The sequence below is a fragment of the Vigna radiata genome, chromosome 9, assembly GCF_000741045.1.
Source record: "Vigna radiata var. radiata cultivar VC1973A chromosome 9, Vradiata_ver6, whole genome shotgun sequence".
NCBI lineage: Eukaryota > Viridiplantae > Streptophyta > Magnoliopsida > Fabales > Fabaceae > Vigna > Vigna radiata.
The window spans coordinates 17663287-17691040 of record NC_028359.1 but is presented as its reverse complement, the minus strand read 5'-3'; the positions used below and the strand labels follow the sequence as shown (position 1 = coordinate 17691040).

Genomic DNA, 27754 nt, shown 5'->3' with positions numbered 1-27754 from the left:
TTAAATGAAATAGAAAAAATGGCCCAATCTTTTTTTTATCAACGCCAAATTTTCAGTAGAAGAGCAGGTTCCTTCGGAACACTTATTTTTTTCTATTTTGTTTTAGTGACGAGTGAATGATGGACTTTATGACGATGCATAACTGGGCATAAATTTTCATCCAGCGGGAAGTGTCATCTATGGTACCACTAGTCACATTTTGAGTAAGGTGATCTACATACCCCTGACTCTTCAACCAAAGTTTGATGTCGGACGCCCATGTTGCATAATTCGTGCCATCTAACTTGACAATGGACAAGTGTACATTTACATAATTGGTGTATATTGAGGAATTAGAAGAGGAGGCACCAACAGAGGTGTTTGTAGACGAGGAAGACGCCATGGAGAGGGAGAAACCCTAAAAATCCAAAGTGCTCCGATTGATGCAACGACCACAGGTCCAAAAAGAGGGCGAGGAGGCGATCACGACGGTTCTGGTCGGTGGCAGAACTCTCCAGCGACGCACCGGCACGCGCGGCAGGAAGTGGCGGATCTGGCGACTGTTGCGGCGTTGCGTGGAGGCGTGTGGGTGGTCCGTTCGCTGCGATCTTTGCACCACGATGGTCACCCGGCTGAGACGATTCAAATGGAGTGGTCATCGGTCGATTCTGGAACTCCAGCGATGGCGGCAGCTGCGGTGGTGATGTGTACCAGAGACCGTGGAATAGGCTAGAACAAAACCTAAGCTTTAGATACCATATGAAATAGTGGAGAAGATCAGGAGAAATCTCCCTTGTGTATTTTGCATACACATAGGGTAGTTTTATTTATAATATAAGATATGGGCTAATGCCCTTAATACAGGATGGGCTGAGCCCAATTAACATAAACACACAACTTAACATCTAACAAACACAATTCAACTTGGTGATACCCAAGTGGAAGAGAAGCAAATCTAGAATTCTTAAAAAGCTCGGTTAGTTGGGCTAACCAACCCCAGTTCTGCTACAAGTAATTGACAATCTTTGTTCTGAAACAACACAATTTTTTTTAACCAAACTAGGTATGCAAAAACATCTACACAGATTGCAACCCCAACTAGGTCGAAACTCCAAACTATATCAATCATTTGCACCATACCATAAATTTATTAAAAAAATAAAAGAAATACAAACCAAGAAGGGGCCTCCAATCTCCGAAACAAGGTAGTTGATATTTGCATATCAATAGTAGGAAAGGAGGAGGAAGGAAGGTTATTGTTTTCTATGTGGGTGACAATTTTGGGCATTTCATGGGTGTCTTTAAAGAAAGTTAATAGTGCACTTTGGAGGAGGACGAAGCAGAAGGAGAAATACTAAAAAAGGTTAAATTATGGAACCAAATTCAAATGTTGATCAGGAAGGGACAGTTTCCTTTAAAAACAAAGATGCTCCTCTACTGGGAGGCATTATAGAACTTTCTTATAAGGCAATTATTAAAGTAATAATTCTAAATTAGTAACGAAGTAAATAATGTGAATGATGCAGTTGTGCAAGACATGGATCAGCAGGCAGGCTAGCTAAGGGGAGAACTAGTTATGCAAGCTTAGCTGGTAGTAGACACACATCAGAAACAGAAATAACTAAGGAGGTAGTTATACAAGCTTACCCAGAGGTATGCTCATAGGAGAAGGGGATATGATGGGAACAGCTAGCCATTTTTGTGGTGGTTTTGGAAGAAAATTCGTTTTTTCTTAGGAACCTACGATCTGGGTTTTCCATTTGTAAGAAATTAGACTCATCAAGCAAAGCATCTTTCTTATACTATTTTGTTCTATATGAATTATTTAAACGGTTTCAAGAAAATCAAAATTATTGTGGATAACGATGGTTGAGCTAAGGGAGGCTGTGCACATTGCTGAGTCACTACCAATTATCCAAGTCATTCAGTGGAGCATGGATTAAAAACATAGAATCCAAAACTTGAGAGCCCATTCTTGAGAAATACGTCATATTTTGGTTACAATTTTCTTAATAATTCAGTGCAGTGTTGTTATGTTTCTTTTTGAGGATGACAGATTCTCCTCATTCACAACATGCATCAATGAAAGAATATACATAACTTTCCCAAAAAAATTTAAAGAACTTTAGTTCCCAAAGGCCATGTTAATAACCAACAGTTTTCAAGTTAATGAAATTAAGAAAAACAACAAAATCAATGAAATTCAAACCTGATCAGCATAGTTCTGTGGAAGGGCTTCTATGGTGCTGTTACTTAGCTCCATTGCAAGGTCATAGCAACGTAAATTGTTGTTAATCTAAAAACAACGTTATATTGAATGTCACGTTAACAAAAAGCAATCCTATGATGAAGTAATAAGCAAATACTTGGCAAAAAAATTACACTGACCATAGCACATAAAGGTTCCAGACCAATTTCAGAAGCTGGCTCTTCAAGTCTCTTCTTTTCAGCTGCTTGAAAATCAATCATTACCTGTAAACACACATAGTATAACCTAGGATACAAAGCTACCGATATAAGTAGTAAGCACTACATATTATGCTGTGAGGACCACTTTATAATTTCTGGTGATATCCTCCCAATAATGATGTTACACTCAAGTCTCAAAAACTAAGTTCTCTCCAATTTACCTTTATTCAAGTTTAATTTTCGAACAGACAAATGTATAATAAGCATGTTATGCTACATCTATATCTCATCTTATATTACCTGAATGGTTGCCAGGGCAATTCTGTATAACATGAGATCAGTGCTATTATCCCGAACAATTTGTACTTGTTCACCAAGTATCCTGAAGAGATCAACAGCAGCAGGGGTATATAACTTCCCATCTTCAGTTTTCTTTGGGGGCTGTGTTCTATCCGCCTCTAAAATGTTCAAGTACCATTTCTGAAAACATTAAGAATAGAGCTTAGTCCTTTTTTATGGTAAAGAAATTATCCAAGAAACATCATAGATTACTAAAGCTAAAAGATAAGCAAGATAGTTAGGATTACCCTAGTTGTAGCTTGCATTCTCTCAACATAGGAGTTCATTAGAGGATCCATTGAACCACTCTCAGAACACACTTGGGCTAGAGACTCATCAACTCCAAGCCCAATCAGATTATCTTGGTATTCAACCACCCAACCAGTTACCTGTTTTGTAAAAAAAAAAAAAGAAAGAAAAACATAAGCCTGGGTCTTTTTTTTCCCACAAAACATTCAGAGCAATAGAGTATACTTATATTGATTTATATACATATTTATATACATATACACACAGACACATGTATTGCTGAGTCAGCACACAGTCAATGTTAGTTAGCCAACCAGCAGTCTATTATGGTATTGGAATTAATTGGATTATCCGGTTGTCATTCTATTATGACAGCTATTCTATTATGTTAGCTAGATTTTTTGGCAAAAAATATGAAAGAAGAGAACAACCCACTTCGACTCTCGAGCAAGAAAAATTGTCTAATCTAGAGGTGAGGATCCCTGAAGATATCAATGAGGAAGAGGTAAGTATTAATGAGGATTTACCCATTGCATTGAGAAAGACAAGAAGATCATGTGATAAATATCTATTTCTCAGTATGTTAGCACTAACAATCTCTCTGATAAGCACAAAAATTTTATTGCTACCATTGATGCCACATAAATTCCTACCTCAATCTAGGAGGCCATGAAACTTGAACATTGGAATCAAGCCATGAAAGAAGAGATGAATGCATTAGAAAGAAATTCAACTTGGGAGATTGTTGATACGCCAAGAGACAAGAAGGCAGTAGGGTGTAGATGGATATTCACAGTGAAACATAAGGCAGATGGGACAATAGAAAGATATAAAGCTAGATTGGTGGCAAAAGGATATACCCAAACATATGGAATGATTATGAGGATACATTTGCCCCTGTGGCAAAGATGAATACAGTTCGAGTTATTCTTGCTTTGGCTGCCCATTTTGGATGGAACTTACACCAGCTGGATGTGAAGAATGCCTTTCTTCATGAAAATCTAGATGAGTAAGTGTTCATGGAGATTCCCCCAGGTTTTGAAGTGAAAAATGAAAGAAACAAGGTATGCCTCCTAAAGAAAGCATTGTCTGGTCTTAAGCAATCCCCTAGAGCATGGTTTGAAGATTTACAAAAGCAATGGTTTCCTTGGGATACAGAGAAAGCCAAGGAGATCATACTCTATTCATAAAGCACTCTTCTACAAGTAAACTCACTCTATTGCTTGTCTATGTGGATGATATGATTATTGCAGGAGATGATGAAACAAAAAATTGGCATAAAAAGAAAAATTGGCAGCTCAATTTGATATGAAAGACCTAGGAAAACTCAAATATTTTCTTGGAATAGAGGTTGCCTACTCCAAGAACGGAATTTTCATCTCCCAAAGGAAATATGTACTTGATCTCCTCAAAGAAACAGGAAAGTTGGGATGTAGAACCTCAACTGTTCCTATAGAACAAAATCACAGAATTGGAAGTGAAGAAAGTGCTCTTGTAGAGAAGGTCCAATATCAGAGATTGGTGGNAAAATTGATTTATCTATCACACACACGACTAGACATTGCTTATGCAGTTAGTGTAGTGAGTCAATTTATGCATGATCCAAGAGAGAGACACATGCAAGCAGTTGACAAAATTCTCCAATACTTGAAGTCAAGTCCAGGAAAGGGGCTATTATTCAAAAGGGAAGATACATTGACTATGAAGATATATACTGATGCTGACTATGCAGGTTCTATTATTGACAATCTTCTTCTAGGTATTGTGTATTTCTTGGAGATAGTCTAGTAACATGGAGAAGAAAAAAGCAGGATAGAGTATCCCATTCTAGTGCAGAAGCTGAATTTCGAGCCCTTGCTCAAGGAATGTGTGAAGGACTTTGGATGAAAATCATTTTGGATGATCTTAAAGTCAAAGTGGAGATCCCGGTGCAACTACACTGTGACAATAAGTCTGCTATGAGCATAGCCTATAATCTAGTACAACATGACAGAACCAAACACATTGAAATTGACAGACATTTCATCAATGATAATCTTGACAGAGGCTTTGTGATTACAACTCATGTTCCTACAGAACATCAAATAGTAGATATGTTTACAAAAGGGCTTCTTCCGGGTAGATTTCAAGATCTTGTAGGCAAGTTGAGAATGATTGATATTCATTTACCAACTTGAGGGGGAGTGTTGTAATTAGAGAAGATATCTTTAGAATCTTCCTAATTAGAGAAAATAGATATATAATCTTCTATTTTATTTTGTTTTCCTAGTTTCCCTATTTTCCTTTTTAGGAGAATTAGATTATTACGAATAGAGGATATGAGAATGTATTTTTTATCATTAAGAATAATAAAATCAGTCCTACTTTCAACTGATATTAACTTATTTTCTCATATGCCACAGATTTGGAAAGTTTGAGGCCGACTCTCCTTTATCTAGGAAAAATATGAAATTCTAAGCAAGTGATAACATGTTATACATAAATAAAAACTCCAAAGAAATACCTTTAAAATCTCAATGTTCGTTAATTCATTTGCCCTGTCACTGAGTAATCTTAGCATCTGAATAAACCTCTCAGTATAAAGATTTACCATCAGTTGGAATATTTCATATCTGCCAGAATTAAAAAATGAATTAGAACAAATGAAACATGTACATAAAGAAGCATGTTTTAAATAGCAGGTTAGTAAGATAAAAAATATGCTGAATGTCTCTATAATAATTAGGAAAAATATAATTTAGATTCTTCCTATTTATTTCAGAATATTGTCTATTTCCATTTTTTAGGATTTTGGTTATTAGAATGTAATGGGTGATCAATAAATAATTCTTTATTTTTCAAGTTGGTACAAGAGAGCCCGGTTTCCATTGCCTTGTTAGCTATAGTCATTATCATTGAGGTTAGTTGTGGAACAGAAAGGTGTGTCCGACTCACTGCTGCCACAGACAGGGTCGTTAGGACCTCATGGGCACCAAGGGGTGGCATCTTATTCAACTTGGATTTGGTTCCAATGCCAAACATGTTTTCGTTTTGTTAAAGATATTATCTTTAGTTTATATTCATCTTTTATCTTTAGTTAGTTTGTTATTATTTCTTATCTGTATTTTGGGCTTAGCCCATGTTTCTTCTATTATAAATAGAGGACCCTATGTGTATATTCATCACAAGGGAGTATTCACTATATTTAACTTGGTACCAGAGCCGGTTTTCTGATCCTTTTTCTACTCTATCTTTGTTGCCACCGGTGGCCGCTGCCACCGATAGCCCCCTAAAAGTCTCTTTTTCAACTTGTGTCTTTATACTTCAATGAGCAGTCTAGCTAATTGTCCTAGCCAAGTTCGTCGTTTAGAATTCAGCTTTTAGAATTCTGTTTTGTTTCTCTTGTAGTGCGTCGCCTGGCCATGCACTTTCGGACCACTACCTAAAACTGGTGCTTTAAATCAACTGATCCCCAATCATTTTGGCACTGTTTTGGCATTCTCATTAGCTTTCATTCATATGCACCCAGAATCAAAGAGACCTAAAGTCTCCTCTTCGAACAGGAACCCTAGAAAGGCTATTGCCTCCTCCTATACACGAATATGCCATTGCCTCCACGGAACCAGCCATCACAAGTCGCAAACTGATCGTTGGTCCACCGCCGGCCACCGTCCGCCGTCGGCCGCCATCGTTGTTGCCACCGGTGCGTCTTTTTCTTTGGCAAAGTTAGGGGTTTTGTGCGCCTCCTCAAGCGCGACCCAACCCTGGTGCTCACCGTCTGTCTCGTCTGCACGCGCCGTCACACACCTCCTCTCCGTTAGATCTCGGGCGCATATAGTTCACGCGTCGCCCTTCCATGGCCAGAAGATCATCGCTCCACTGAAGTTTTGTTCGCCTCACTCTCCCGAGCTTCTTTTGGCCCTTCACTATTTTAGGGGTTGTGGTTGATACCTAAGGTTTTCTCCCTTTAAGTTGTTTGTCTCTGTTTTTGGACTCCAAGTCCTGTTTCTTTTTACAAATGTGTAATGGCATCGTCTGCTGGAGTTAATTCATCCCTATCTGCTACTCATATCATGACATCTGCAACCTCCCTCTAGTATTGTCGTTAACCCTACTGGGTACTGCTCGCCCCTTGGCTTCTTCTCAAGTCTTAACCATCATCTCAATGTCGATCCTGCTGGTCGTCTCTGCCGCATGTGCTACCAATGCACTGGCACCTAGTCTGCTTCCGCTATCTTCTCCATTCTGAAAGGTGCCATCCTGTTGCACCTGGCAATCAATTTGCTAAAAAATTGTGAAGAAGGCCTTCGATTCCAAATCTGTATCGGGCCTTGGCCTTCAATTTTCCCTCATGACGAGCACCTTTTTGTCTCTTTTTATGCCTCCGTCAATGGGTTTCTTCCTTTCGTTGTGCACCACTGATGTGTCTTCGCCATCATTCTATTCAGAATCTTGAGACTAAAAACGACTGCTCTCAACGCCATTGCGTTCCTTCGATTGTTATTGCTGACTTTCTTCTTGGGCTCAGGTTTAGCCCATACTTCTTGTGATACAGTGTTAAGTATCACCATTAGGAGTAGTCCAGCAGAGAACCTTTGGACCTTCAATCTGTCGTTGGCTTTTTGATGCCATCTGTCATCCTTATGCTTTGTAAGTTGTAGCAGTTGTCATTTATTTACAAGTTTCTAAGGACTGTTTGTGGTTAACACCAAGGAATTTCAACACCTAAGTCATGGGTAGTCAACAATTTCACCAACCCTTTGTCAGATCTGTTTTTGGGTACTTTGATAAATAAAGGAGCCTATTATGATCTTCCACTTTCAAGATTTGTCATCGGCACGCCATCATTTCCATCGTTCATCGTGAGGGGGAGTATGTTTCTAACCAGGTTTCAGGCTTTCAACCACTGCAGGTCCTACTAGTCAGAGATGGCAATCCCTGCAGTTTGTCCACTGCAGGCCCCATCCTTACTTGATGGCAATTTAGTCCCTGCAGGCCCCAACTAGTCAAAGATGACAACTAGTCAAACAGTAGTCAGAGGCCCCACTAGTCAGAGATGACAGTCCCTGCTTATAGCCACTGTAGGCCCCATGTAGTCAAAGATGACAGTCCCTACTTTCAGCCACTGCAGGCCCCAACTAGTTAGAGATGGCAGTCCCTACAGTTTTGTCGCTTTTATCCACGGCAGGCCCCATACTTACTTGATAGCAATCCAGTGCCTTTAGTTTGTCATTGTCCTCCTTTGTCAAAGTCATCCTACTTGAAGTTTCATGGTGCTAGCTGAAGTTTCGCAGTTGTCCACCATTGTCCAATCCATAAGCAAGCTGTTGTTAGTTATTCGCCAACATGTGATTGCACATCTGTTTGCCGCACACTCTTGAAGACGGATCATATATTTCAAATTGAGTTTATTTATTCCAAGCTTGGTTCATACAATATGTATGCTCCAGCTTGAGGGGGAGTGTTAAAGATATTTCTTTAGTTTATATTTATCTTTTATCTTTAGTTAGTTTGTTATTATTTCTTATTTTTATTTTGGGCTTAATTCATGTTCTTCTATTATAAATAGAGGACCCTATATGTATATTCAACACAAGGGAGTATTCACTATATTCAACTCTTTTTTTACGAATCAAAGCGATAACAATTGAATTTTTATTATCTCTTTGTTAGGTTGTTTTTCAATGTAAGTACGAAAGCTTTTAAAGAGGAACTAGATCATTTGAAAACAATGATTGAATCAATGACTAAGTCATCTACGTTGTATACCATACCCATGAAAAGAAACACTAAATTCAATACATTTGACCCTTTGTCTTAGTGTTCAGATTCTTGATTCATAAGCAACTAATCACATGACTCATTTTCCTAAGCTCTTCAATTCGAATATTAAAATGACCAATGAACAACTCATTATAATTGCAAATGATGATAGTGTACCCATATTCAAATCTGGGAATATCACAGTAGAATGATCTATTGTATTAAAGGATGGATGTCTTCATGTCCCACAACTAACCAATAACCTTATCTCTACACAAACAGTTTGAATTGTTCAGTAAATTTTTTCTCTTCTTGTGTATTTCAGGACCTTGGCACAAGAAAGACAATTTTAATTGGTAAGGAGTAGAGTCAGTTGTACCTATTGAAACTCAAGGACCAAATAAAAAACAAAGGTCATAAGACAACAAGCAACGTTAGAAACAAGGGTAAATTCCCAAATATGGCTTCATCATAAAAGACTTGGGCCCTCTTTCAGCCTTATAAGATCTTTGTTCCCACATTTGTTCATTACCTAGTCTATTGAGTCTTTCAAATATGATATTTGTCAACTACCAAAGCATCATCGTGCAACTTATCCCTCATTTGGTAAAAAGAGTATTTTAACCATTTGACAGTATTCATTATGATGATTCGGGACCAATTTTAGAATCTATTTCTGAAGCAAAATGGTTTGTTACTATTATTGATAATTAAACTAGTGTAATGTGGAAATACCTTATGAAAAGTAAATCTAAGGCCTTCCAATTTTTTGTTAATTTTGTCTATCTTTTCCAAAATCAATTTGGAGAAAATATCAAAAGAATTAGGTCCGATAATGGTATCGAATATGCGAATTAAGAATTCTCAAAATTTCATGAACTAACATGTGTTAACACTTCACAACATTGAAGTTGCAAAAAAAAACAAAACCGCTACCATCTTCTACCTTGTCGAGTTTTTGAATGTTATGCTCTTGTTCACTCTCATACTCTTAATCACAGTAAATTACATCCTAGAGCTCGTAAATGTACATTTATTGGTAATCTTCACCATGGATATCACCTTTGAGGAAACAATCCTCTACCAATAAATGCCTATTAAATTGAATCGAGTAGTTTAACTTCAGTACTCGAACATGGGCTTAGGATGTGCTCCAAAAAGAAGTCAAGGCGTGGTCAAGGCAGCACTAAGAGAACAGAAGGATACCCCAAAGAATGGTTTTGTTGGACAGTGCTAGATTAAGTTCTTCAAATGATCATTGGTATTCCTTTTTCTATTTTTCTATTTTAAGTTGGGTTACTTTCACTACAAGCTGAAAACTATGCGTTGAGTTATAGTATAATAATAAGGAATGTGGGGGCTCTGGGCTCAACCAATTAGTTGGTCATAGTGCGTGCAGCGAATATGAAAGGTACAAGAATTGAACAGTTCAAGTGTTAAATATGGATACATTATAATAGGCACATGTTAACATCCGTAAGATAGACATTACAGCATATGTATCAATCAATGATTGATTTCCTTTGTACTCTAACATGTAATAAAAAAGTAAACATGTGTTTCTAAGAGCATCCCCAATGGGATTTTCTCTACCCATTCACGCAGTAATAAAAAATCCATTCCATAACATTTTCCATTGGATAGTAACTCTGTGGGACCCATTTAAGTTTTGGGCTTCTCTGCACAAAAATTCTTTCTTTCTGCATATTTTGGGCACTTAATATAATATTAATTTTAAATACTGAAATATTTAACTTTAGGACAAAAGCTTTCCATTTTAAAATGCAGGGAAGTGTCTCAAAGTTGGCACAGTTTTGTTGGAGTGTCTTGGAATCTTTTGGCATGTGTTGGCTCACAGTTTTCTTTCATTTATTATAATTTATATTTTTACTTCTATGTATAAATTAGAAAGGGATGTTCAACTTTGCATGTACTTTAAAAGCTGTTATTAATTTTAATTTATCTTATTTATACTAAATATTAAAATTAATTTACATTTAATTAAAATGTGCTATATTTTTTTATTATTTAATAATAATAATTAATTGAATATTAAATTTACATGTGTATAAGTAATGATTTGATTGTATTAATGACTGATTCCCTTTACATTCCATTATGTTATTATGGATAATACACACACGTGTACCTCTGAGACACAACATTCCCATATCTTTCTTCTCCATAACATGTATTAGCATAGAGGTAGGAGGTCAAGTTATGACTTGGGACCATTCTAAGTAATTAGTAAAAGATTTTGTTCCCAATGTCTCACATTTTCTGTTATTCCTTTCTTTCTCTCACTTTTTACAATACTCTCACATTTCAAAAAAAAAAAAAATACTCTCCAGAAAAACTAATTTGAATTTTTTTTAAAAACCTTTGATGATATACAAAGCACATGTCATACCTAAACAGGGAGAAATTATAGTACAAAGCACATCAAAAATCTCAAAATGACAGCTTTAATTAGCAGAAAGTTTGTTCAAAAGCTGCGAGGAATGAAAAGGTAGTATATTCAATGTAGAGCACACCTTGGAGGAAAGCAAGGGGCAACGTAGTCATAGACGTCTCCAAGCTCTTCACCAATCTATATGCCATTCAAGTAAAAAGGTCTATAAGTAATAGAGAATAATACTAGACTTCACGTACAGAAAGCTGAAAATGATATGATATTTTGAATAATTACATTAACAATTGTACTGTAAATACGAGATCACGAGAAATATTGAATTCCTTCATAGCATGCATCAGTTGATATAATTGACTTAAAATAATTGACAAAAGGAGAGGGGGGAGAGGGTGAGTGAGAACATTTATTATTAAAAGTGAGATTAAAATTATACAATATAATTTCCAACCAATAATATATCAACTTATGCAAAAATAAATATAATAAGTGAAACAAGATTCTCATATTGCACTTTCACTTATAGCAGCTTTAAAATACTTTATACACGACAATTAAAATTTTAAGTGGGATATAGAGAAGATACATCATTCAAAATGGGATGTGGAAGCCCTTCCTCATTCATTTCCAATTAAATTATAAGCAAGTTTACTCAAATGATAGTTTATATATAACACTTAACAATATGGTTTCATAAGGAATGGTTACATTTTCGTAAACTGTTTATAATGCTGTCCTTCCAGCATTCTTTACAGGTGAAGCCGAGTGGCAATCCCAATTGTCCAGTCTTTTAACAAGCATGCATGAACTTTAAAATGCAATGGCTAACTAGATGTTAGTTATACAAGTCCATCATATACCCAGCTCAATCTTACTGAAATATGAGCAGTTATTGATAGTTTTAAATTAGACTTAATTGATTACAGCTAATTGTTTCTACCATGTAAACAGGATATCCTCTCATATCATGAATAGCTAAGATATTCCAACACTTTTCAAGTAAATGTGTATGGATCATTATGCCAAGACTATCAAACATATAGTTGAGCCAGGTATCCGTAGGCCTAATTGAAAATGTCTGGAGGTTGATCACTAGAGTATACAAATGATTTTGCAATCTGCCTAACAGAAAGTCATAAATGTTTATTAGAGTATACAATATGTTATAAATGCTTTTACAGAAACTAAAAAGATCAGAAGCTAAAAATTAGTCAAACTTACTGCTCGTGCTTCCTCTAAAGCTGCTTTCAAGTCCTCAAACACATACTGATTCATAAATGAAATTAACAGTGAGTTGCATCAAGAATAGCAAATTTACATTGTTGTACAAGCAAGTCAGTGTCTGCATATTGTAGCAGGAAAGCGAACATGTAGAACAGTAATATGACTAACCTCAGTGAGAAGCTTGTTAAACCGTCCTTCTACAGTCTTCCTTATTTGTTCATAGCATTTATCCTTATAGCCTTTCCCCTGAACCTTTAGTTTTTGTTGTGTTAAATTTTTTGAAGAAGCCATTGTGTTTGTCGACTTTCTGTAATTTATCAGTGAACAGAATTTTGAGTGATGAGGGTAGGGGGTTGTGGGGCTTTCCTGACAGATCAGCTTGGTATACAGAGTAAGAAGAGATGAAGATTTTGGGAAAACAATTAAAAATATGAGCACATGTCTCATGATTAAACAAGCAGAGAAATAAGACAATTATTTTTATTTCATGGGAATGAATATGAAAGTTCTAAAGCATGTCATACTAAATTTATATATATTTTCTGAATATGTTTCATATGTAACATTGCAATAGGTACTTCGATTGCTATTATTTTCAATGACAAGTGGCGGCCCATGGCAGAAGCCAAACATTCCCCATCGTATCATAGTGGATTGCACCACAATCAATGCAGTAGAAAGCCGAGCAATGGTAGAAAAACGTAAAATTTAATAAAAGAAATCATAAAAATGAAATAAAATTAATGAGTAGCTTATATATGTTGAAATGTAATGTATTTTCTAGTGGGCTTTTGAGGAGCCTTCTGTTTTTCCTTTTTATGTTGATCTATTATCCCTTAAATAGGGTAGTATGTGTATTAGGGTTGAGTGAACAACAATAATAAAAATTTTAGTTTCTCTCCCAACTCTTTAAGTTGGTATCACAGCCAGCCAGGTTCCGCTAACGCTGTCCACTGCCGCTGTCCGTGACCATTGTCCGCTGCTGTTGCAGCTTTTTCTCCCGCAAAGTCAAGGGTTAAGTGCACCTCGACGAGCACGACCCAACCCTAGTGGTCGCCGCTTCATTCTCCTCCCGACATTCTGTCACGCGCCGCTTCTTTTCGGCCTCCGGTGCGTAGGCTTCACACACCGCCTTACCCGTGCTGGAACATCATCGTGCCACTGCTAGTTGTTTTGCCTCAATCTCCTGAGTGTGATGTGGTCGTTGTTTTGTTGTTCTGTTGACCGTAGCTACCCTCAAATCAGTTTTTCCCTCTTCTGTTTGGCATTAGAATGGATTCTGGTTTTGGAACACCTTCTCTATCTGCTACCCCTACCATTACTTCTGCAAAACTCAGTTGGAAAAACTATTTATCTTGGTCTTCTTTTGTGGAGTTATGGTTTCTTGGTCAAGGATACCATGATCATCTTGAACAAAATATTTACATTGTACCCGATTAAGAGAAATCTCAATGGCAGAAGCTTGATTTTCAATTATGTGTTGTCCTATGGCAATCTGTCGAACAAGAGGTCTTAGAAATTTTGAGACCGACCTTACAAAACGTGCTCCTCCTTTTGGAAAAGAGCCCAGGATATCTTTACTAATGATGTGTAACGTCTCTTTCATGGAACTCAAAAAGTGACTTCTGTCAAACAAGCCAATCATGATATGGTCACTCATATAGGAAAGGCTCGTACTGCCATACAGGAATTGAAGAATTTCTTTGTGGCTGATTCTTTAGAAGGCATAAACAAGAAGCTTGATAAGTTTTACATGGTCTTAATTCTAAGAAGTTTACACTCAGATTTTGATCATGATCGTGATCAAATGTTAGCTATGATCAAATCCCATCAATGGACAACCTAATTACTCGACTTCTTCGGGTACTTTCATTAGTTAAAGATGAAAATTCAATCGATGGTATTGAAACATCAACTGTGGTAGCACCACAAGGAAGAGGAGGAGGAAGAAGCAACCAAGGAGGACGCAATGGTCGTAGTATGTGTCCTCAATCCATATATTGTATGACAATAGGCAATACTCGAGAGAAATCTTATGCCTTACATGGATACCCAAACAAAGCGGCTCATGTTTCTAAATCTGATGATCTAGAATCCAGAATTTCAATGAAGAGTATGTTGTAATTAGAGGAGATATCTTTAGAATCTTCCTAATTAGAGAAAATAGATGTATAATCTTCTATTTTATTTTGTTTCCCTATTTTCACTATTTCCCTTTTAAGGAGAATTAGATTATTACAAATAGAGGATATGAAAATGTATTTTTTATGATTCAGAATAATAAAATCAGTCCTATTTTCTACTTGGTATCAAAGCTCTCAATCTTGGGGCTCTGTTCCGCTACACAGTCGCACCGCCGCCGTTGTCCAACCACCGCCACTATCGTCGTCGCCAATTGGGGTCATTGATAGGGCAAAAAGGTGCGCCCAAAACCGGCGACCACAAACACTACTGCACAGTCACACCACCGCCGTTGTCGGACCACCGCCACTGCCATCGTCACCGGTTGGGGTCGTTGATAAGGCAGAAAGGTGTGCCCAACACCGACAACCACAACGTCGGAAGTCGTTCCGTGAGAGGAGCCGTCACGCGCTGCCACTGTCATCGGTGCGTGTAGCCCACGCACCCACGTCCGGCGAGACCCACTCGCCGCCGCCACCACAAACAGGGTCGTCAAGGACTCCTGAGTCTGTTCCTAAGGTCAGTGACAACCTCTTTGGCCAATATTTGAGTAGATTTGAGTTTAAAGTTCTGCTCCTTTTCTCGATGTGACCCACACGTCGTCGTCATCTCGAAAAAGGTCACCGGAGACTCCTGGTTGTGTTCTATGGGATGTCTGAAGTAAAAATTATTCCTTTGAAATCAATAGATGAATCAATGAGTAAGCCCTCTCGATCATGTACTTTGTCCATAAAAGGTAAGATTTGCCTCAATACAGTTTGTCATGTGTCTCAAGGTATTTGGTTCCTGAATTCGGGTGTAACTGATCATATGACACCTTTTAGTCTATCCTTCGACTCATATGGTAAAAGAAATAAAAAACAATTTATTACAGTTGCGAATGGTTAGGGTATACCTATATGCGGCTCTGGGAATATAATTTTGGATTCATCTATTGTATTAAAGGATGTTTTACATGTTTCTCAATTAGCTAATAGTCTTATCTCTGTGCAAAAACTCAAAGGATTTAAATTGTTCAATAACATTTTTTCCAACTTATTGTGTTTTTCAAGACCTTGCCACGAGAAAGACAATTTTAACTGCTAACAAGCATAGTGGGTTGTATTTTTTAGTGTTTGATGACCAAAGCAACACAAAAATCATGAGTCAACAAGCTACATCTGAGACGTGGGTAAAATCCCAAATATGGTTACATCATTAAAAGCTTGGGCATCCTTCATTTAGTCTTATCAAGTCCTTATTTCCCCACTTGTTTACCAAAGAGTCTGTTGAGTCTCTTAATTGTGATATTTGTCAATTGTCAAAACATCATCGTGCATCTTATCCTATTAGTCACAAAAAGAGTATTTCTCGATTTGATTTAATTCACTCTGATGTTTGGGGTCCTGTCATAAATTCTATCTGAGATGTTTTTGCTCAGAACAACCAAAGGGGTGGAGTTCAATACTACCATGGGCTGAATATTGGTACAATACTAGCTATCAAGACGCAGTGGGGTGTACTCCGTTTGAAACAGTGTATGGGAGATCACCCTCTTCTTTGCATAGGTTCATACCAGGGGAGACCTTAGTGGAAGCCGTCGGTCAAGAGTTGCGGACAAGGGACGAAGCATTAAAACAATTAGAATTTCATTTGAAACGGGCTCAAGAACTGATGGTGAAACGAGCCATCAAAGCAAGGAGACCAGCAGATGTAGAGGTGGGAGGTTGGGTGTACTTAAAGATCAGACCACACGGCAAACCTCGATGTCGTCCAGACTACATCCTAAGTTAGTTGCTCGGTATTTTGGGCCTTTCCAAGTCACACAGAAGATCAGAGAGGTGGCTTTTAAGCTCCAATTGCCAGATACTTCACGGATACATCCAGTGTTCCATGTATCCCAGTTGAAGAAGGCAATGGGGGAAAGAAGTGTGGAGAAGGAATTGACAACACACTTGCAGGTGGAGGGTCCGTCTTTTTGGCTGATTAGAATTTTGGATAGAAGATAGGTACAACAAGGGGAGGACGAGGTGCAACAAGTGTTAATAGAATGGCAAGAGGGGGGACCGGATGAAGCAACGTGGGAAGATGCAATAACTATCAAAGATCAATATCCAGATCTCAACCTTGGGGACAAGGTTGATCATCAGGCGGTGGGTAATGTTAGGGGTTGGAAAGTATATGAGAGGAGGTATAGGAGAGAGGGAGAAGGGGACCGAACGGTAGAAGACAGGGAGCGACCAGGCCGAACGATGGAAGGCGGGGAGCGAGCGGGCCGAACGATAGACAACAGGGAGCGACTAGGCCGAATGGTGGAAGGCGGGGAGCGAGCAGGCCGAACGGTAGACAACGGAGAGCGACAAAGCCGAACGGTGAACAACGGGGAGCGAACAAGCCGAAAGGAGAGGAGCAGAGAGAGGTCAAGCCGAACGGTCGAAGGATTACCACCCTAACTGTCACAACGGTTAGGATGGGCGAGAACTAATTACAGTAAAGAGAGCTACATTCAAGGAGAATATTCAATATAAGATAATTAGAGTAAATAAATATATATTCAGGGAAATATTCAATATAAGATATTTATAATTGTAGAAAGGTGTTTTGAATTTCACCAACCCTTTATCAAATTTGTCAGATTTGTTTTTGGGTGCTTTGATGAATAAGAGCTCATTATGATCTTCCACTTTCACAGTTTGTTATCGGTGCGCCGTCATCTCCGCCGTTCACCATTAGGGGAGTATGTTTCCAACCATTGTAGGCCCCACCAGTCAGAGATGGTAGTTCCTACAGTTTTGTCGCTTTGAGCCACTACAGGCCCCATCACCCCATCAGTCAGTGATGACAGTCCCTGTAGTTTTGTCGCTTTCAGCCACTGCAAGCCCCATCCTTACTTGATGGCAATCCAGTCCCTACAATTTGTCATTGTCCTCCTTCGTCAAAGTCATCCTACTTGAAGTTTCATGGGGCTAGTTGAAGGCTCCATAAGCTGCTGTTAGTTGTTCATCAACATGTGATTGCGTATTTTTTTGTCGCACACTCTTGAAGACAAAATACATATTTCAAGTTGAGTTTATTTATTCCAAGCTTAGTCCATACAATATGTATATTCCAGCTTGAGGGGGAGTGTTAGAGATATTATATTTAGCTTATATTTATCTCTTATCTTTAGTTAGTTTGTTTATATTTCTTATCTGTATTTTGTGCTTAACCCATATTTCTTCTATTATAAATAGAGGACCCTATGTGTATATTCAAAACACAAGGGAGTTTTCATTATATTCAACTATAATTAAGGATATATGCTAGGAAAATATACGGGGGAATATTTATATTAAATATAGATATATTCTAAGAAAATATTTAGTATGAGATGGGCGGGAAATATTTAATATAAATAAAGCCTTGATGCTAGGGTTGAGGGCATGCTTTTGATTATTGAGTTTTGAGATAGACATTATTGTCTTGTGAGGGAGGTTATGCTCCCAGTTATCTTTGTTTACTTGTGTTTATTCAGATATTACCATCAATAAAAGAGTTTGATTCATCCACTATCATTCATTCAGTGTTCTATTACGCGTTTTGAGTGTGTGAGGTTATTCTGGTTACGTCTCCTACTCGGAAACGTAATAGTTGGAGATTCACAAGGATTCCATGATATGACTCTCGCTTGTCTTTACAAAGATTAAATGATTTTTAATATCTTGATCAGAGTAATAGTCTCGAAGTTCTTTTATTGAATTAAAAAAAGAGACATAGACGGAGGATAACAATATTCTCCTGGAAAACAAACAAGAAGATAAACCAAACACATCACTCTTAGAAAATTGAATGCATTCCTATGTTTTCTAGATGATTTCCAAAAAACGTATGTAAAGTAAATGCTCTAAAACTATCAAGAAATCATATAACAAGGTGGTAGCAAGGATTGTTGGTTCCATTGATATAGATTTTCAAATCACACACACAACTGATCTGACATAATGGAAATTAATTAAAAGTATTATAACATACATGCCGCTCTTGCGAGGATTTGCAACTGGTGCAATGTCACCATCTCCTTCAGCCTCTGCTGCTTCTTCTGCAATCTGTTGATCAAGTATCTCTTGCATTTCAACAACCCTGGAATGTTGAAAACAAAGGGAAAATAAGATTACATTATTTTTTGAAAGAGTAAAATCATCTACAAGCTGATTAGTATTTCCAATCATCCAACCTACCATCTAAAAATGATGAAGATAATGAACTGACTGGGGAAAAAATAAGTGCAATTGACAATCAACAACATACCGTAAAGCTCGAACTAATGTCTGTGGGCTGCAAAGGAAAAGAAATAATAATTAAAATAGAGCGTTGCAGATCATACTACAATCAAAGCATATTCTTTATGCTTAACAGCACAACAAATCCAACCATGCTAAGTAAATGGAATATAGACTGTAGCCACCAAATTTTCATTCCTATACTTTCAATTTCTTACCCAGCACAAACTACTGCTCTAACATCTATCTCTGCTAAAGAGTATACCAAACAACTAGAGTGGGTTTAGACCAGCATTCCATTTACACCAAAAAAAGTCCCTTTAAAACAAGAAAGTTCATTATAGTCATTGCCAATGCTTGTACACCAGCAGTCCCACGCTGTAGCCATAAAAAGGAATTAGGGTTTCTGTTAGGTTCTAAGTATTGAACCTAACTGTTCTCACTATCACACAGTATGAACAACAAAGAATTATGAATGAAAGAACTGTATTATTATGAAGAATGTATCTGTGCAGAAACTGGGAGCATAACCTCCCTCAACAAGGTTCAGTGAACCTGTTCTTTACATCAACCAACAACCACCACTCTCTCTGTTTAAACAGAGACTATTTATACACACCCTTCCCGCCTATTCTTCTAACAAATTATTCGGTTAAACTTCTCCCTTTTCTACCTAATTGTTAAGACAAGTAGTCATCTCACTCTTTCCCTCCTCCTGTAAACTAACCAAGGCCTATCAGTTTCAGTACTTATAAGCCATGGCACTGCTTCTGACTTTTCGAATTTTCCCGCTTTGGACCTTATTTTGTAATTATAAATATCATCTCTCCAGTCACAAACATATGATGATGTTAGTGTGATTTTCTAACTAAAAAAATATAAATAAGAATATTCTTGAAACCATATACTAGAGAAATAAAAATTAAAATAATATTCATTTATTAACAAAATATACTTGGAATATTACATACATCTCTATAATATCTTTTAAAAATTGTCTATAAATAGCTTCTTAACTGTCCGATAACTATTATATTAGTGTTTCAAAAGTTATGCCACCACAATGATGGATAGAATAATACTTCAAGATATTAATGAATTAATTTAAAATAATTAAAATTTGAGAAACTATTTTGCTGATCAAACTTTTAAGAGACTGATATGAGGAAATTTTAAGCAAAAGTTGTTTAGCAACAAGATTTTAGAAAGAATAATGTAATGACTTGTAACTTAACTTAAAAGTTTGCTACAAAAAAAAAAATGTTATATTTTTCTTAAAATTGTAATTGAAAGCTAATACATATTTTAAAGATTTTTTAATGGAATCTTGAAAATGCTTATTGACTTGTACGGCTTTAAGCACTTTATTTCTCTTACTTTTTGTGCAATCTACTTTATGTTTTGCGTAATGATGGCAGTGTATAAAGTGGGTAAATTTACCCATGCTGAGCATTTGCATATATAATACCCTTAATTATTTAAATTATATAAAAAAAAAATAGTGGTCATACTACTAACTGCTATTCCACTGCCCCACTTTTGAGATCGACCGCTCCATGTTTACAAAGACAACATTTTAATTTTAATATATTTTATCCAAAAATCTGACACTTAATGATTGCAGAAAAGAAGACTGATATCACCAAGCCTTAAAATTCTAATAAGCAATTAAACAAACAAATGACTCAAATCTGCCAACCAAACTCAATAGAAAATGCATTAGTTTCAAGTATCACAGGTAGCATACAATAGAAGTTAAGAGGGATAGCTTCATCCAAACAATAGACCATGTTATTCTAGATGTTAATATCAAAAACAGTGCACAAACCTTTCTTTAGAAAGTTTATAAAAATTGGAAATATGTCCCCATAGCGTTTTCTCAAAGGTCTCCCAGGTTCGATCTACATCTTCAAAATATTCTCTGAGACATACACAAGATGTGGAAAAAAAGATACTTAGCCTTAAATTTATATAATAAATTATCAAAACAATCATTAATACAACTCAAAATACATGTGATCATCTTTCATATACTTACACTCAAGTTCTAAAAGCATGTAAAACATGCCATCTTCACTATGCAAGCGTTTAACCCTTGATTTTCATGAGTTAGTGTATAACAAAACTAGTTAAATCACCAAATTTGATGATTAATGGCCATTAAAAGGCTCCATTCAACCAATAAAATAAATAATGACTTTAGCCACAAGTGGATTGGTATTTCAAACAAATGATCCAGTGACCCCTGTAAGCCCAGCATAAAACAAATTAACTAAAAATATGCAGAACAAGTAATCTAGTAGATACCTTTATGCAGGTAAGGAGGGTTGACTAGTGCAATAAAAGAACAGAAATTTGACCTATTGATGATATACTAAATTTTATAGTCGCAAAAAAAAAAAAGAACTTTAAATACTGCACTTCCTTTGCATTTCAATCAAATTGCATGTCCCCCTGATTGTCACAAGCATTTTTCAATAGATATATTTGTATTTGATCAAGAGTTATCAACATTTGTTCTTGGTGCCAAACCAATAATAGTAATTTTTAGCAAATCTCACATTGTTAAAATAACATAGTTAACATAAACCAAATACAAATGAATATGTAAAAATAACATAATTAACATAGAGATTATGTTTCCCTAATTAACATAAAACACAACATATCTAACAAATATGGTGTACAATGTACAGATGGATGTGCCAAGTTCCATATGATAAAAAAATTAAGAGATAATCTTCTCAGGTTACCTTCTTTAAAGAGAATATAAAAAACTTCCAGGCTGTAGAATGCTCTTTTAAAAACTTCTTAATGCAACATAAAGGATAACTAACATCCCACCTAAATATTTTCTCAATCCCCTCCAACACCGTGAATTGACCATAGGAAAAACAAAGTCTGCATCAGAAGAGCCAGAAAGAACTTCTGATGATGGAGTTTTGGATCATGCATATAATGGAGCACAAAATAATACACCTGTTTTTTTATAAGAAAGTTGAATAGATACCGTTATGTGATGATTAATTACCTCAATCAGTTTTCTCAAAACAAGAAATATTCCAAATTTGTCAAAAGAAAACTCAACACTCCAGTACTACAAAATAAAAGACTCATAACAGCCACTACCAAAGTCTCTAAAAATAACCACAAATTGGATGATAAAAGTATCAATTTAGAGATTTAAATGACCAATAAAATAATTTATGTGAAACACTGACTATGCAAAAATAATTGGTTCATTGCATATCAATGAGGGCTTATGTAAATTGAAATTCTCATTCCAAAATCTGTAGCAGCCCCCTCCTAAATTCTTGCTTTCCGAAAACATGAATGTGACAGTTCACTAAAAAAGACACACACCTTAGCCTTCCAACTTCTTCCTTGTGAGATGCTGCAGCTGCCAACGCAAACCTTCGTTTTCCATCCAATGCAGTTAACCTCTGCAAAAGCCATAAAAGTTATAGAGATAAAATGGAAAATAAAGTTTAAAACGCACCTTAGATTTGAAAAAACATTATGTCAATTTATAATAGAACCAATAGCGTACACTATAAGGAAGACCAGCATTACCTCATAAGTGTTGACAATTTCTTTATCATCACTCAAAGAATCTCGAGCTTCTGCTGCCTCAACAGAGATAGACATCATACCTTCAACATCCTATCAGAAGACCAAGAAATCAGCCAAAATCAAAATGACAGGATATGGCCATTACCAGTACATGTGTACAACTGAGTTCCAATCATTTAATTTAAATGGGGACAAATGAAATCATAAGTTTGTATCAACCATTCTAAAAATGATAAATTAACTAAGTTAAAAGTTTTTGAAACAGTGAAGGCAGCATTTGAGGGAATAACCACAATACATAACTGCGTCTGCTAATTTAACAGCGATTATACACGGTATAAAGGGAGAGAAACCCATTTTCTGACAGTTGTAGATAAAAAGCTCAATACTAGTGCAGAAAACTGGGAAAGGGAAAGTTCTAAGTAACAACTCTTAACTATGAACCAGTAGAATGAGTATTGGACAATTAGCATTTTAATCTAGAAAACCACCTTCAAGGTTGTGTTTAAGTTATTTCTTGCATTGCTGAGTAACTTTATCTGATCATGGTTGTCAATTAATGTTTGGCATTCCTGACATAACCTGATACAACAAGAAATCAGAGAATCACAGTAAGTTCCAAGTGAAAAATATTGGTGGTAAGCTTACTCTCATGACCGAGCAAACACCGTCTAATAGGTGAAAATAGTTTCAGTCTGTCACATTTCTAACATACTTCTCAATAGAGACAAAGTTTTCACGAAGCTGATTTATTGTGTTTTCGGATAAGGATAGTGATTTTAGTCCTGCCTGTGACTGCTCAACCTGCAGCAATATTTTGGGCAAAGCACATCAAGATATGAGATTTAGTACCTTGGTTAGGTCAACATCAAGAGCAATAGCAGTTTCAAGGAAACACATGTTTAATGTACTAGATAAACAACAACATGCAATCAATTGAGATCTCAATTAAATTTCAGTTTCCAAGTTCTGAAATAATAAAGTCATGGTGTAAGGAAGTAGAAAGCCTGAAAACATTTTATGTTTAGTGGGGTTTGGCTGAGAAATAAATTGGTTTGACTGAATTGTTGTTATTGTGTCTTAACTGTTATAACTGTTATAATAAAATCTATTTTATTAGTAGCATAATCGACTACAGGAGCGTCTTGTTTATAGAAATCTATAAATAGACGAGACCTGATTGTTTTCAGAGACTTTTGATGAACTGACAATTTCATATTCTATTTCAGATTGATTCTCTGATATTTTAGAGCTTCAACAACTAATCAAGAAGACGGTTGTGATCTTGTTTGGATGAGTTTCTGAAGGAGGACTGTGTTGCGCTTACTGCTTGATCAAAATTTGCACAATTGAGGTGTTTCTGGATTGATCAAGATTATTGTTGGCATCCGTGGTGATTGTTGTTACCTGTTGTGATTACAAGGGTTGGACTCGTGGAGTCTGGTACACTTTGAGGATTGTTCAAAGTGGGTTGCAGATTGCAGAAGAGGGAATATCTTGCTGCAAGTCTTGCTGTGTGGTTTGCCTATATTTTGGTTAGAAGGTTAGAGAGGTGTTTTATATTTTTGACATGGAGGTCTTCTATAAAAGCCTTGTTGTAAAAGCCTTGACCATTATAGTGCATTTGCTTCTTGGTATTGGAAGGACACTGGATGTAGGCATTGAGGCCAAACTAGTATAAAAACCTGCATTTGAATTCTCTATCCCTATACTTTTACATTTTGTCGACTTTATTATCTGCGTAGTCTACTTTAATTTTCCGCTGCACTAAATTTTCTTTAACTTACGATTCAAGAAAGTTTGTAAAGTTTTCTACTTTGAATCAAAGATTGCGAAAAGACTTTGATTTTGAAAACCCACCAATTCACCCTCCCTCTTGGTGTTAAAATGAAGTCTACCTGTTTCCCAACACTGCTGAGTACTAGCTATATAACAACCCATCCTTCATGTTTTTTGACTGTTGTGCCTTGTGTTATCTAGCAAAAAATACATTATTATTGCCAATAGGTCTCATTGTTGGGTTTATCAAGAGAGGGGGTTTACTAGAGAGACACAACACCAATGAAATTTGAGTCCAATCACATAAGGGATTAATATCACACTCAACCCAAAACCTTAAGGCAATGGGTTAATAGGTCTTCATCTTTATATGGTGCTCCACTTCTCCTTTCTTATTTAATTAAGAGTTTGTTGAGTTGTTTCAAAGTGACATTTGTCAAATTGCAAAATGTTGTAATTAAAGAAAAATTTTCCTAATTAGAGAAAATATATATAGAATTTTCTAATTTATTTTTCAATATATTGTTTCCTTATTTCCCTTTTTTGAAGATTGGATTGTTACAAATACATGTAAGGAGAATGTAATACATATGAATGATAATAATAAAACTCATTCGCTATTGTCCGGCCACTACGGCTGTTGTCGTAGCTGTTGGGATCGTTGATAGGGCAGACAGGTGCGCCCAACTCTGGCGAACACAACATTGTTAATTGCTCAAGGAATGATACCACCATGCGCTACCTTTTGTGGAGTTGAGTTAGGCTTAAAACCCATTTTTTAATAGAACTGATTGACATTACAAGTCAAATAACAAATAGATAGTTGAGATAGGTGATAAGTGTGTTTTTTACTTCATTAATCATACCTTTTTAAGATTTTATTTATACTTCAGCAATGATTATTCCTCATTTCTGTGAATTATGATCAGAATATATCCATATCACTAAGGATTACAATTAGAGAGGATACCACTAACTTCTCCATATTTTTTATAGAGAATTAGAAGCTTGGAGCCATAGTAATATGAAGTCACTTATGAAAATACTCACTAAATGAACATATAACTCATTCAGCAAGAGCACATGAAGAACTAAGAGCAACTGCAACCACTTGAAGTCATTTAGTGACAAGATAGGTCGATGAGCACAAAGCCATGTAAAGTACAAAATTTGCCATATCATTTTTGCTCAGCAAGACATCATGCCATTGAACGAAAGTTCACTTTATGGACTACAAACAAAAAAGATGATTGGGGTACAAGGGAGACACCTTTTAGCATTTAGAGAAACATTGGTTGCAGGCTCTAGACTTGGAGAACATGAGAGAGACATCCACCTTCAATCTTCACAATTTCTAATTCATTTGTTAGGCTCCAAATGTCTTGGAATAGATAATATCCCATTCATCATAGTTGAATGTAACAAATATTTATATTGACTTTATGCGATTTCCTTTATATTTCGATTTTTTTCTTAACTAATGTGATCTTCCTTTATGCTTCATGTGCATACTTTATTATCTATGCTTTGTTGAGTTTCATTGCATTGGAAAATGTTTTTGAATCTGTAGACCTACAGTTGAACAATAAAGGCATTTCATATTAGACATGGTATTTAAGATCTTGGTCATTCTTATAGCCCTTGTTCATGCAAATCATGTGTGGAAATAACTGAGGGAAGAGATATTCTACAATAAGATTTAGGATTTGGTTAAAATAATAGTGTGAATGGAAGAGTTATGTTGGAAGTAATATTGAAAGTAGGGAAATTATTGCGTCAAGTTCATGAAATTCAACCTAGCAATATCTTCATATGCTCTTTAGAAAAATTATAAAATCTTATTTAGTTAGCTATTCTAACTGTGGGATAGTAGTTAATCTCATTGCTTCAATAATCAATATTGATTTAAAGTTCTAAAGTCTTATAAATATCCAAATTGCCCCACTAGTGCAAATCCACAAGGAGAAGACTAGATTTACCAATATACTACTTCAATTGCTACCCCTCCCAAGAAGTTAACAATAAGTTGATCTAAATGCATCATTCACAAGGAGTAATAGAAATTTATTCAACAGTTTAAAGGAAGTGATCCATATGTTTATTTCTTCTTTCCTTTCTTTGTATACAATTACTTTGACTTCTTCCTTATTAGGGTAGATTAGTCAAGGATTTACTTATTTGATGCAACAGGGTTTGATTTTATGCCCACAATTCTAGCATAGGACTTTATAGCAAGGCTGTGTACAGATAGAGACTAGTTGTAAACTGAAAATCAAAAAATAATATTTCAAAGCTTTTCCATACATTTTGAGTGTTTATATTTACATGCTAATATCTCCAAAAGAGAATTGTAATTAACAAATATATGTTATAATTGTAGCAAGTTCCAATCACATGTTTTGATTACATTCATGATTGTGCTTTCACTTCTAAAACTACCTCAAAACCAATTTCAGGTGGTGAGGGTTGACCACTACTTATACATTCCATTCAGGCTCTATCTCTAACTAATGTAGGAGATGGGTTTCCTAATACATTATGCCCAAAGTTCCAGCATATGATGTTATACCTAGGCTATACAAATAGAGACTTATTGTATACTGAAAATTAAGAAATAATATTTCAGTGCTTTTTCATACATTTCAAGTGAATTTACATCGTAATAGCTCCCAAGAGCTTTTGTTAAAAAATATGTTATAATTGTAGCAACTTTCTCATCACATGTTTCTATTACTATCATAGAACTACTTTTGTGTCAAAATCAACCTCACAAGACCAATTTGGTGAAGTGAGGGTTGCCCTCTATTCATATATTCTATTTAGGCAGTAAATGTGGAGATGGATTTTTCATAGTACAACACTCACTCAAGTAGATGGATAATATGATGGGTAACCCTTTTTAGCGGATCTAGGATAAACTTTGATACCATCTTAGATAGTAGGTTTATGGCTAACTCAATGTTAAAGACCAGCTTGGAAGTTAAGAGTTGTCCCCCACTTACATACGTTTTTCGGGCTCTATCTTAAGCCAACATGGAACTTGGGTTTTTACCCAGTAAGCTGTAATGAAAAAAATCACAATCAAAATCTCCACAGAACAAGTTGGAAACAAAAGGCTTTTCCCACTTATTTGAGTTAGTCAAAGGGATCAAACAACATTGTTCTGTCAAAAACTTATCAGAAAACAAAAGAAGCTAACTTAAACACATTTACAGAGCAGGCAGTGTATGACCTTGTATGGTATAAAAGAAACAGTAGTTCAAAGGTTTGGAACTACTAAAAGGTTTCGTTTTTTTGCAACCTGCATCTAAGCTGTTGACATATTGTTAATTAAGAAAGAAGAAAAGAATACCTGCTCAGCAACCATTGTACTAAGTTGTGCATCATTGGCCTGAAAAATAATGCAAAATATTCACACTTAGAATTGTAGCTGCTTAAATTCTGAATAAAAGCTGCAATACTAATAATGATGGAGACGCCATACATGATCTAATAATTGTGAATGTTGTTTCAAACAAGACGATCACAAATAGGCAATATGGTCGTTGTTATATAACTCAAACTGGTAATTGACTCAGAAGAGATACAAAATTTGAGACAATACACCAGTGAGTCATTAATCAAACAACAT

General features: G+C 36.0%; 1 protein-coding gene across 1 annotated transcript in view; it reads right to left on the bottom strand.

Moving 5' to 3' along the window:
- LOC106774094 (exocyst complex component SEC6) overlaps positions 1-27754 on the bottom strand; it is a 38677-nt gene that overhangs the window by 8894 nt on the left and 2029 nt on the right. The window contains exons 3-18 of the mRNA XM_014660929.2: positions 27476-27514; positions 23060-23148; positions 22836-22926; positions 22345-22434; positions 22135-22214; positions 20600-20692; positions 18800-18826; positions 18524-18631; positions 12521-12659; positions 12350-12394; positions 11253-11308; positions 5480-5588; positions 2976-3116; positions 2689-2868; positions 2368-2451; positions 2189-2275 (exon numbers count right to left, since the gene is read on the bottom strand). Coding sequence (XP_014516415.1) covers positions 2189-2275; positions 2368-2451; positions 2689-2868; positions 2976-3116; positions 5480-5588; positions 11253-11308; positions 12350-12394; positions 12521-12659; positions 18524-18631; positions 18800-18826; positions 20600-20692; positions 22135-22214; positions 22345-22434; positions 22836-22926; positions 23060-23148; positions 27476-27514 — 1458 coding nt within the window. The remainder of the gene's footprint in view (positions 1-2188; positions 2276-2367; positions 2452-2688; positions 2869-2975; positions 3117-5479; positions 5589-11252; positions 11309-12349; positions 12395-12520; positions 12660-18523; positions 18632-18799; positions 18827-20599; positions 20693-22134; positions 22215-22344; positions 22435-22835; positions 22927-23059; positions 23149-27475; positions 27515-27754) is intronic.